General features: G+C 35.0%; 1 protein-coding gene across 1 annotated transcript in view; it reads right to left on the reverse strand.

Moving 5' to 3' along the window:
- The window catches only part of MTA3 (metastasis associated 1 family, member 3), a 158702-nt gene that overhangs the window by 121357 nt on the left and 23732 nt on the right, over positions 1–13613 (reverse strand). The window contains exons 2-3 of the mRNA XM_010004966.1: positions 12297–12374; positions 10358–10451 (exon numbers count right to left, since the gene is read on the reverse strand). Coding sequence (XP_010003268.1) covers positions 10358–10451; positions 12297–12374 — 172 coding nt within the window. The remainder of the gene's footprint in view (positions 1–10357; positions 10452–12296; positions 12375–13613) is intronic.

Genomic DNA, 13613 nt, shown 5'->3' on the forward strand with positions numbered 1-13613 from the left:
CCCAAGGGGAACCTGACACTGCCCAAGAAATAATTTGTTTCATCTATAATCTAGCTCAAGATATGCCAAGACTATCTCCAACAATGCCGTGTAACCTGCATGAATAATTATTAGACCAAATTTTGAGAAAAGGAATATCTAATACTATTAACAACTTTTCCCATCACTTGGATTTTCAACATTTCTATACAAACCTTCAGCTCACACTATCTTGTTAAAACAAGATGATATTTCCTTTATAATAGGCAACAGATATGTCTGATATACTTAGTTAACAAGTTGTACAGTTGCCTCTCTTTAATAAAATGCAGCGCAAATATAAATATATATATATATATAATTGCATCACGTAGAAAACAAAGATGACCAAAAATCTGTTTTTTCTAAGAACCCAGATATACTCTGGCATTTTCTTTCAGAGCTTCAGAGATCTAAACTGCTTTTCTAACATAGAAGTCATATCCTCAACAGTAGGTAAACAGCTTTCCAAAATTTTCTGGCAGAGACAAAAAGGCACAGATTGTACAAGCTCTTTCCTACCCCAGCTCAGAATGGCATATGATTCTGCTTATAAAACACAAATTATTTATCTGCTACAGTATCTTATTCCAGAAGAGCTGAAAGAATAAAGTAGAAAAAAAAGAGGAGGGGAAAAAAAATTAAGATTTGTATATCCTGTTCTGGAGTAAACTTAACTAGAAAACATTAAAGCTTTTTGTGCAGGATTTTAAAATGAGAAAAATTATATCCAAGATAATGTTTGCTCATTGCCAGCACAGTAAGAAAGCTCTTCTGTTTATAAACCTGACAAGACAAGCAGATGGAGGGGTTCATTCACTCTGATGGTCTGTGCAAGATCTTTTTTTTTCTATCTTCAGCTATGCTAGAGGTTTATCTAGAAGGGTATATTATTTCCTTGATGCATGTACAGAGATCTTAAGATCCTAATTAACAGCAACTATACATACAAACTGAGAAAAGTATAAAGAGATATGAATATATGTATCACTTTAAATTATTAAAACATTTTAATTTATTAATTCTGATGCTGGTGGGTAAAAAATACCAAACAAAACAATGTAAGAATAAACATCACATTGCATTAAGTAGTCAGATATTTAATTTGTATTCCATTTAATTATTTTTTTAAAATATCGCTTTTTCTTCTACTCTCAGTAGACAACACATTCAAATACTGTGTTTGTTATGGTATTAAGTATCAAAAATAATAATTTATTCACTTTTACATGTTGAATATTGAGTATTCAGATCCTGGCTTTATTTCTCTCTTATTGAGAAAAAAAATTAAAATGAGGAAAAACAAATGGGGGGTGGGAGAAGTATTCAAGGATAGGTTGGATGGGGCTTGGAGCAACCTGGTCTAGTGGAAGGTGTCGTCACCCTCGAAAGGCAAATATAAATATAAAAGCTATTCACATATCAAAGCTCTATTTCTTGTATGATCATTGCCAACTGAATCCTTGGCCTCTTGAGGCCCTCCTGAGAGTAACAGCATCAGAATTTCACTCCTGACAGCAGCATCAGTCAAAAGATCTGGCCTAAAGGAACTGTCACATAGCAAAGGGTGACAGCACCCTGTAAGACTAGGTTACAGGTCATTGACCCTACCAACACTAACAATTTCTGCACTGGTTTAAGCCAAAACAAGCCTGCACTTCTAATACAGAAAACTGAAACGAGTCTCTTCAGCTTTGCATATCACTGTCACAGTCCTTCACGGAAACAAGAACAGACAAATTAAAATGTAAGTCAGCATATAAAAAATGGGAAGACTGCTAATTTAGCTGTGCTGTTTTTTGAGAGATGCTTAACCTGCTGTACAAGTAGAAAATGTACACGTACTTACATAACCTCTGGATGTATTCATACATAATGTCCTACACATAGCTGAGCAACTACGCCATCTGCACAGCGAAGACATCTTATGTACTGTGATAAATCTGCAAACAAGTCTTGGATTCAGACACTGGGTGACAGTCAAATTGAACTATTTCGCTCCCCAAAGTCTTTTAGGAATTTCATAAGGTAGACCAGGATTTTGCTGAAATAAAAACACACTTTTTACCACTCAGAGTTAGTTTGCTAATTGTAGTGACATATTCTGTATTAGTACTAAACACCTCTGCAAGGATTCTTGCAGATGCACTTGTTTAGCACATCAAAATCAGAACTGAAGCAGGTTCACACTAGAAATCTTCTCTTGCTTACAGAGTTAAAAACAGCAGCTGGGGGAAAAGGAAAGTATTGATCAAACAGACAAATCACATCTCCAGATAACACAGCCATTCCAGCCATCCACTCTGGTATTTCACTTGGTTCAAGGCATGTTAAACTCAACATATATGGAAACTTTGAACCCACATTCTGTTATTTGTGCAAGCTACATTTAACAGAAAGATAGTTCACAGACAAACCACAGAAGTTCTTTACAGATTAATTTTATCTGCTACTTCTACATTCTCTGTAATACCTTATGCCACTTATACACTCAGCACTGGATCAATCAGCATGGGCAGGAAGCCCTACGTTCATCCTCACACAGTTCTTTGCCTGAGCTAGTAACCTCCATCTCTGACATATTATATGAAGTTACAGGCATGCACAAGTATTACCAAGGACAACTAACTGCAGACTTCATCTCACTGTATGAAACAGACATGGTAAGCCTTTAAACCATCAGGCCTGATCCCCGATTCATCCATTTAAATGTCACTGCATGATGGGAAGTAAGTCCTTCTATACGAATACTGAGTTTACATTATTCAGATTTGTGAAAGGTATCAACTGATTCAATCAGACTATCGAAGAATACACCTCAAATTGGATCTTTACAGATAGAGATAACGTAGCAATGCTTTTATAGTCTAAAATTTATGCTTCGGGTGCTTTGGTACAGTGTGGGTGCACTGGGGAGAAAGTAGTAAGACGTCACTTAAAATTACAGGCCGAGAAAAAAAAAAAAAAGTAGTAGCATCCAAAATCAAGCAAATCTGGGAGACATGAAGCATTTTATTTATCTTTATGAGACAAAAAGTTACAATCAATTTAAATGTTACTAGTATTTTGGAGGTCATCAATACAACAGTGCAGGATGATTGGCCTACACAATTAACATAGGTTAAGAAGACAAGAAAGTTAGCAGCTGAGAGATGACAGTTAATATGTTTTCCACAAATCAAAGGAAACACAAACAAAGGAGTCCAGTAATACTGATGCATGTATTTAAACTCGACCATGGTGAAATCCTAAGGAACAGAAGGAAGCAAAGAAGGCACAGTGGTTTGGCAGTTTTCTGTGAATGCTATCTCCATCCAAGAACACAAATGTGAAGAATTTATTTTATGAGTAGAGCTCAAAAAACTGACACTTTTTGTACCCCATTGAGTTCCTCCCTACTGAGGAAATACACTAGCAATTTTTGTAATTAAGAAATAAAAATAGAACTAAATTTAAGATATCTATTAAATAGTTTCCAAAAATAAATATTAACTGCTACTTTGCAGCTTTCCACTCTCCACAGCAAACTCATGGAGTTAATCCAGATTTTGGGTTTAGTATGTTTTTACTTCCACTAAGATTAGCAGCAAATGTGTTCAAGCCATTTAAATTACATGTTCAGGGAAAAAAAAACAACAAACCCACACTTTTAAACAATTAATAAATAAATGTCTAGTTATGACTGTCCAAAATTATACATGTATTCTTAAAAGGTCAAAAGATGAAGCTAACAGTTGCTAGCTAGTTTGCTAGTTCACAGAAACATTCAATGCAGTCAGACAAACTAACTGCACAGTAGACAATATTTTTATGTGTGCAAAATCCTTCCTACCCAAATGCAGATCACTCCAGTGAAAAAAATTCTATTTATGCAAGTTTTCCATCAGGGCTAAGAACTCCTACAATTATTAACTTAGTTGGAAATCCATTGACTCCATTAAGAGAAGTTCATTAACATTCACAATCTAACAAGACATTCTGTACCAAAGGAAGAGTCTAAATGGCCACCACAGTTAGCAATTCCACAAGATACTTAGAGCTGACAGTAAACTTGTTAATGAGAAAATATATAGCACTGTTAGCTACTAATTCCAAAATGACATTCACAAAAGGATGACTCTGATACTGTCAAAAGCAAAAAGATCCTCATTACTGCTTCTTTATTGCTTTTACCATTGAGGGGAAAAAGAATTAGTTCACAAATATGCAGTTCTTGCACAAAAGTCAAAAAACACCCCACATAATTTTTACGACTACATAATTGTCTCTGAAAAGGATAATTGGGAGCCTTGAGACAAGTTTCTCCTTTGGGACAAGGATGTAATTTTGCACACGGCTTGCTCTATTTCAGCAAGTTCTGAATTTTTTTCCTCCTCTCCAAATACATTACAACTGAAGGCATTATCTTGGGTAAATGAAGGAAAGCTTAATGCTCCCTTGTCTTAGGAAATCAAAAAGGTCTTGCCTTCCTCACAAAAAAACCCACCTATTCCTCAAACTCTTCTTCAGTGAAATCAATAGTTACACTAATATAAAAATACCTTAGCATAATAGCTACTCTGCTACTGATTAAAGAAAGTTATTGCTATCATCCTTAAATGGCCCTCCTAGGGTGCGTCTCACCCACATCACAGGCTTCAGGATTCCCAGAAGCAATATAACATACCTGAATTTGCTAGTGCTTAGTTTACATGTCTGTATTAGTTGACTGTAAATAAGTATAACATGTGAAACTCTAGTCTCGAGCATAAAAGCCACTGAACTCATTCTCCTAAACTTTTCTGGCTTAGTATATTAGTTTTTGTCTCTGTTCACTACCCCATCTTCAAAGTAAACTCACAAATCTTCCAATGGCTTGCTCACAGTCACAGACTTCTCAAAGACTAATCTGTTCCTCAAAGAAAAGAGGGCAAACACATCAGGTAAAAAATAATCTTCTCCTAATTCTTAGGTACTCAACAGAGGCAGGAGGTGGGATGATGAGCACAGATGACAGAGCCAGGGACACTAAGCTGCAAACAAACACTAGGTTTTTATTTACAGAAGCCTTGAGATTAAGAAGGTAGTATTTCACTGAACCAGTTACACAAGTGTGCTCACCCACTCCTTTGGCATATCTAGGAGCCAAGCCTCCTTCCTTATAAATGCTCTAAGAGATTCTCCTATCTTTGATTCTGCCTTTCAACTCCTTAGCTCCTTTCCCTCCTCTCTAACATCCAGAAAAATTGTATCCAGGGTAGTATCAACAGATCTCTCTTCTTAACACCAAGCAGGAAAGAGGCCTTCTCATCAAGTGTAATTAAAAAACAAACTGTAACCTAACAGAAAACCTTCCAAAAGCCACTAAATTCCATGGATGAGCCACTTACACAGTACTTAAAGAGACACAAATCAACTGCACACTTGAGCTCTAAAGCAGGTCTTTTTGGTTGTGTTTTTTTTCGGTTGGTTGGTTTTTTTGCATCCATGTATCCATAAATAAGAGCAAAATATTTTGTTTCTGTTTTATTTGTATGAAGACCAACAGACTACAATGATCTTCTTTTCATTCAAAGGACCATCTGCCAAACAGGCAGCTCTTTAAACTTCAATTCCCTTGAAAGAATAACCAGGAACTCTCTATGCCACTGAGCATCCTAGATGTCAGACTGTACTAGCACTACCAGCAAAGTGAACAAACTGTCTTAATTCATTCCCTGGAAGTTGTATGTAAAATACAACAATAAAAGCATTCACTATGTTAAAAAAAAAAAAAAAAAAGTATGCATTATTAAAACACTTTAAAATTATAAAGGAGGAGAAAATGGATCATGTGCAATGGAATGTGTCTCTCACATTCATTTGACTAAAGGTGATTCTAACTAAACACAAGCTGTGGAGAAAACAGGCATTCAAGGGAACTAATGGGACCAAAAAAAGCCAATTTAAGGTTTCAAATAAAATCTCCAGTCAAAATATATTTTTTAATGCTAAGACATTATATAATTTGAATTAAGTAACAGGAAAAGGTTCTCACCTTAAAGTGTTTTTTTTCAGAAAAGCAATTATGATTAAAGAAATAAAAATGTTTTGAATTATACTGAGTCCAATACATGACAGAGAAAAACACTGGACAATACTAAGTGTTTTAGGCACTGTACTCTGGAGCTCTTTGCTAAACCCTCAGGGTCTCCATACACAATTTTTTTTTAAATTGTAGACTGAATATCTGAATTGCCCTATTCCTCTTTTAGTTCTATGTAGACTTGAGAAAAATACTGAACAACGAAGCTTTCTAAGTTGCATGTCTTTGACAGGAAAAACTCTCATGTGATTTTCCTGCAAATGACTAGTAGGAATGCCACTATGCAACAGCAACCATATATTAAAATAAAACTGATGACAAACAATTAAAAATTCAGTTTTGTGTATCTTTGGGAATACTAATGAGTAATCTGCATGACTAATAAATATATTAAACAATATTTCTCAAGTTAAGCTCATTTTCTTAACATCTTCTATGCTACCTGCTAGCCTGCTGCTCTACTGATATAGAATGCTTCCCAAAAAACAGATGGAATATTAACAACTTTATTCTCTTGGATGTGCTCATTCTCTCTGGAGTGTTTGGCAATTATTAGTTACTAAAATATATTGACAATATGCAATATAGTTGGCTTTGTTGTGTTTTGGTTTTGTTGTTGGGTTTTTTTCACAAATACAAAAGCATCTTTACATAAAAGATCTCAAAAGCAGCAGAACTGCAGTATAAAATCAAACTACTTCCAGGACTGTTGGAACAGTCTTGATATTAATATAAAAAAACCAAAGCTCTTAGTTTTTAGACATAAGGCACTTTGAGATCTTTTAGCAGGAGCTATAAAAATGTATTGGTATATTCACTATTTTTCATCAACCTTAATAAGAACTTCTAATAAGAGCATTATTTTACAGATAAAGTTCAAGTACAGAGAGAATACTTGATTTGTTTCTTATCACAATACATCAGTGTCATACCAAGGTCAGAACTGAGTACAAGCTCCAACTGTTCAACAGGAATCACTAGCAGGACTCCTTCTTTCTTCCTAGAAAACTATCACGAACAAAAACAGTTTTGCAAAGCAATGTGACATGGAATGTTCAAGAGCCAAAGGCTAAGAAAGGTCCTTTAAAAAGTGCTACTAAGAGAAGTATAGCCATTAAGTGATCTCTACAAAGGGAAACTGAGATTGGAAACAAAGGAGATCTTGACTACAGCTTTTGTAATCTCAGAAAAACTCAGTTCTACATTTGATCTCTCGGTCACTGAAACCCATATGCCTCAGACTTTGTTTTTGCAGATGACTCCTGTCTCATTCACAAGTGCATCGATTTTGTTACTGAGGAAAAAAAATACATAATGCATGGGCTTTATCACAGGCTGAAAATAACCTGTGCATTTAGTCAGAAGCTCAGCACACCTATATGAAAGCAAGCTCTTTTAATAAACCAGAAGACAAGGCAAAGGCCTATAACTACAGGAATCATTTTTCCTCCTCCCTAGGTGGTTGACTAAGGAAAAGCTGTTTGAGGAGTTGCAAGAGAATGACTTCAGACATAGTATTACATGATAGTACATGACCAGATGAAGAATTTAAACTTTAAAGAACTGTAAAAAATTGCATCATGCACTCAGAGCACCCTACTCAGCTTCAAGAAAATAACAGTGCATAAATCGATTAAACCCAGTGCTTGTACAGAGTTAGTACAGTGCCTCCACCCCAGCTATCAAAACCTGGACCTAAATACTTACTTCAACTCCACTTTAGCTAAAGGGTATCTAAATTTTACAGATCCAGCTACAGTTGGCAACTTCTCATTCAATCACACCATTTGGTTAGAAAACATGTCTATGCCACACCTTTAAGCTTTTTCACCCATTTTAATGAGCAGACAATTCTTGTCCCATCTCTGGCAGTTCATTTGCTTATATACGTCAATCATCTGTTGCATTAGTTCTTGCTGTCTTCCATTAATCTCCTTTCTTCTTCCCATAAAGTAAGACTTACCCTGGTGCATGAAGAAACGTGTGAGGCCCCCACATTGACTCTACAGGTAATGGCTACAACCTAAGAGCTGGTGGGTGTTAACATTACAGTAGAACTCCAGTCAGCTTAGGAGACTGCATAGGATCAAGAAGCTGAACGTGGCCAGTATTTTGATTTTGAAATTTTGATTCCTGTTACTATAAAACTTATTATAAATTTACACTGGAGTAACCAGTGACTGAACTGGAATTTCCATTCTATTCAAAACTCATATTTTATCATTTATTTTATAACAAACCAGGTAGAAGTCTTGAAGCATCAAAATGTTTCGCTATATAAAACATTCCCCAAACATTCAGTTCATAAATATATAAATATTTTGTTTACATGCATCATATTTTTAAACAGAACACTGTGGTATTCCAGAATCAAAATATTTAAATTGATTTGACATTTAACTACATCTGCTGTATGAGCTGTATGAAGATTCAGGCGAGCAATCCTTCACTATATACTGCCCTCTGTAACTGCAACATGTATCTCTTAAGATAACTTAGCTGTACAGATGCCAGATTGGTCAGAAAGAAAACATTATGTACAGAGAAACCCAACCCATAAGAAAACTGAGTTAGAAGACTTAAAACCTGTGGGACAGAGGCATTCTGAAGATGCCTGTTGAATCAGCTAGAAGTTACAGTTCTTTTTTCTCGCTAGAAAACAGCAAGAAAATCTCAATACAGAAAATGCGATGGACGATTTCATTGTACTTCTACTGACACTAACAAACCCCTAGTATGCTATAGTGGAAAAGCAACGGACCATCAACACATCCTTTATATCAAAGTGCCGACAAAATGGCAATCTAAAACTCACAAAGGAAATAGAAAAATCTTATACACTTTTTCAGACCAAATGATGCCCACAGAAAGCATTCTTTAACAAAAAATATAAGCCAACCAAAAAAATTTACAAGGTTTATGTTTTAAACATCAAACGAAACAATGTATTTCCACTAAATTGTTACCCTTCTTATCCTTCCCTGCCCTCTTCATTAGAAAAGAAAAACAAAAAAAAATTTGCCAGAAAACTTGGTGAAGCTCACTGGAAATTCTATGTTTCTATGTGCAAGAACTCAAAAAACTATAATGACTGTGGGCACAGACTACCATAAAATAGGCTATGAACAATTCTGAAGTATACTCAACCATATTAGAAAAACATTTAAATAAATCATCCCCTTAGAACATAAGGAAGATGTATCTTCTTTCATTAAAAACCAAGCTAGTAATTAATTCTATGTACTCAAACCACCTGCACTTCTCTAGAACCAGTGAAAGAATAGAACGAAACCCAAAAGTTGGCTGTTTCTCTTCACTAACAGTACTTGTTTGAGTAAAAGTAGCAGATTTTTATGTTAAACAAATAGTATTTCTTGTAAGCTTCTAATTACTCCGTTTTATACCTGCACATAAAATACGGCATTAGGTAATGTCTTTAAAGAGATTCACCCTGACAAATTAGAGAATGGAGATTTCTAAGCCCTGTCACTTATAAAACATTTATTTTGAAAACTCAAGTATCATTTGTAATAAAAATAATTGTGTAACAGCATATGGCAAGAAATTTACCAATTGTTGACATATTTAACACTTCAGTTATTTACAAAACATGAGTGCAGTATTTTGAAAATAATTGTTTTCTTTTTTAGATTACATTTTTGTCTTCAGAATTGTATTTTCATTCTAAAGTTATGGGAAAATAAATTTCATTTGTAGACCAAATGGCAACTACCAAAAAGTAAAGTTCATTATGAAAATGGGACTTTTTTCTGTATTACATTACTTTTCTGAAAAACAAGAGATGATACTTAATGATTTTTTACTGATATCTATGTTTAGCATAAATAGACTTAACAGCTATTGTACATCTCCAGTGACTTTCAATCTCCAATGATACATTTAGTTCTTTACAGTAAACAAAACACATTAATGTCTGGCTCAAAAAAAGTTAAAGCAAATCCTCATGAAAGCTCTTAAGCTTAAATCGACTTATACTCAAGATTTACTCTTAACATAAAAAAAAGAAATATAACTGTACCTTCCAGATGAATAAAATATATACTTTTTTTTTTTTTTTTCAAGTGGAGACTTTAAAACAGAAGCAACTACTAGGAGTAGGGCCAGTATCACATAATGCTAAGCATCTACCTGGATATTAATTAATGTGTGATATAAATATGTATTTCACATGCCAAATAAATGCAATTTTAAGTAGCTGCAGAAACTGAACAGGCTGTAATAAAAAGAAAAAAATGCCCTATACAATCTACTTACTAGCATGCTTATCTGCAAGCATTATAAGGCTGTTGGAGATATCTCTTCGCCTGTAAAAACACACCACTTTTGCTTCCACATTTCCATTGGCAGTCTACAAAAGAAAGATAAATCAAATCAGAAGGTACCCTTCTTCAGCCAAGTAACACAAAATGCCCTCTGCCTGTTATTTTCCCCACATATTAGTCGTTCTCACATCATCAGTCAGGCTGAAAGAAACAGAATTACTAATATGAGTAAAAACTTCCTGATACAAGCCAGTATCAATTTCAGATGAGATAACAGTATTGATTTAGTATTGATTATTTAGCCCTAAGAATCTGTATGTTATTCATCAGTTTAGAGCTGCAATGCCAGTACCACGTTAACATAAGAATCCTTAGGAAATGTTACAAGCTTGTGAACATTTATTCACAAACCAGTTTTACATAGAAACACATTATTTCAAAGTACTTTGGCACTTTTTTCAGAATCGTATTTAATGTAACATGGTTTATTTGAAAATTCACTGCAGCTCATAAAGTAAAAGTTACTTAGTTTACAGTTGTATTCATGACTCGTCACAGGATCATGCTCTTTTAGCCCAATAATGTAAAGAATCTACTTATATTTGCAAAACAGTACCCTCTCTTGTTATGAAAAGTACAAAATTAGTCCATTACCTTAAGTTACTCATTTAAAATGCAAGATGTGGCACTGAAAAGTATCATGTTTTAATTAAGTTTCTTACAAAAAAAAAAAAAAAGGCAAAAAAAAAGGCTGTTATCGCTGGTAAAATTCTAACCGAAGCCTTCCATTGCATACTTGTTTAATATCTCTATATTTGCTCAATGCTTTTAACACATGAAAGCACATAATTCACAATTCAGATATCTGGACTATATCATTCAAAATCTCTTCAAATAAAAAAGAAAATCAATACATGACTCTGCCTGTACACCCACAAGCAAGATAAAATTATAGTAATGCAGTTCAAAGGTAACAGATACTATACTCAGAACATAATTGATATCACTTCAATTACTATAAGCAAAAAAAAAATTATTGCCCAAGAAAAGTCCAAAAGAACTGGGCATGCACAAGTTAGTGGATGTTGTATTGGACAGCACTGAAAGGTAACATGGTTGATGTTTGTTATGGAGTAGTACTATGTTCTGGTAATAACATGAAAACTGTAGATCACCATTATTTTAATTTACTTTCTAACCTCAGGAAAAAAAAAAAATCTTTATTGACATCACAATAGGCACTTTGATCATTAACTTTTGACATAATGTGTCATTAAATTTTAATACTGCTTGGTATAACAGTAAAAATATGCTACACTAAAAAAAAATCCCATGCCATTCTTAATAGTACATGAACAAAGAAAAATAATCATGCTTTCCCCAAAATGACACTCTGAAAAGCCTCCACTCGTCCTAAAAATTCACTCAGGATAAAGACAGAGCATACAGCCTCTATTCCTATCTAAAAGCCCATACAACAAGCAGAGCAATAAACAGCCACAAAACTCACATACTCTGTTATTTGATCACTACAAAGCCTCAGTGATACTTACTAGCTCTTTACACATACATCCAAAAGCAGACACATTACATGATCATTATCATTCCAGAGAGATTCACAGTGTCATCACCACACAGAGAATTAAATTCATTTATTTCCTCAAATATCCATAGGATTTGTTGGGAAATTTTTACAGCAGAGTAGTCCTGTTCACCAGGAACAATCAACTGGGTGTTTCCCTAGATAACAGGGCAGTATGACACAGTATCACGTAGCAAGATCTTAGTAACTGAAACATATACAAACTCCATAGCATACCTCAAGAAACCAAAAAGAAGTAAATCCCTATGGGACGGAAATCATTCTCAGTTTTTGAAAAGTGCACTGACTGTTATCAAAGGTTAAGCAAGAGTCTTAGATACTTGTGTACCTTGTTAAGTTCTTCAATTCTCCTAATGAGATATGGATTGCTGGAAGAATTTTCAAAATAAACATAATCTGCAATGAAAAAAAGGAAAAATACTGTAACACACAAAAAAACCCACATATAAGTATTAATACAAAAATTTTCTTCTAAATGTAGAAGCTGTTGAAAAGCTGGTATTTCTTAGTAAATATTAAGACAGTGAAGTATTTCTGTCCTGAGACTTAACATAGCACATTTCTAAATTTCTGGTTATAACTGCACTACACGTGCTCTAAGAATCATGCTGAAATACAGTTAAATGCCTTGTGTTGGACTTTCCAATTCAGTAATCCACACACATAAAAATCCTGCAATAAAAGCAGCAGTTTCTCACAATTGATTAGAGAAGATTAAGAATCAAGTGCATCCACGAGTTCGTGTGTTATGGAAATGAGTATTTCTGTAAGATACACTACCTCACCTTTACTTTCAGGAGCTGTCATAGTACAGTTGTCTAAATGAGTACTGTACATTTTATGATACTTGCTTTTGTTGTCACCTCTGTTCAGCAACATGCAGTAATAGTCAAGAGGTTAGCATCGAGCATATGGAAGCTTACTCATATCCTGAAAGCTGTTCCCATGTAACATACAAAGAATTGACAGGAGGCATGTTTCTTTCAACAGTTTTATCAAAAGTTGTTTATTTCAAACAAAAAAGCAGCCATGAGATGCTAACCACTCTTTACATTTGATATTTTACTTCTGTACTATGCACCTTGCAAAGTTCACTTTTAGAAAATGCAGGGGACCATAACTATGTATAAAACTCTTCTGCAATGCTCTGATGCTACATTGGAATGAAACACAGCTTCGAGAGAGCATGATCTCTGGATATTGTTCACAATTGTTTATTAAGATGAAAACGAAAACATGGAGAATCGATGACCTAAGAAGCAAACCCTACCCAGATTTCAACAGCGTGGCTCAGAGGATTACTTTCATGAGTAAAGGCTGATGGGATTACACTCTTAAATGCCCTAGTGAAGGAGTGTGCAGATGGACGATTTGTGGCTGTATCACCCCATCTCAAAACAGAGGCAGAAAGGGATTCAAACAAACTAGTGTCACCCCTCGTTTCCTTCCATCTTCCCGCTCACCCCAGGCTGCTGCAGAAGAAACAAGCCATTCCTGAGCCCCAAGAACTGCAGACCTAACCGGAGCGGTGCACCTGAGCCACAGCGCTCGGCACGCAGCTGCCTCCGCTCCGCCCGGGGGGGCGGCCCAAAGTTACCAGCGGCTGTTTCGACAGGCTGGGGGTGGGAAGAGAAACGTTTGCTCT

Source organism: Chaetura pelagica, unplaced genomic scaffold (assembly GCF_000747805.2).
Source record: "Chaetura pelagica isolate M959 unplaced genomic scaffold, ChaPel_1.0 scaffold13, whole genome shotgun sequence".
NCBI lineage: Eukaryota > Metazoa > Chordata > Aves > Apodiformes > Apodidae > Chaetura > Chaetura pelagica.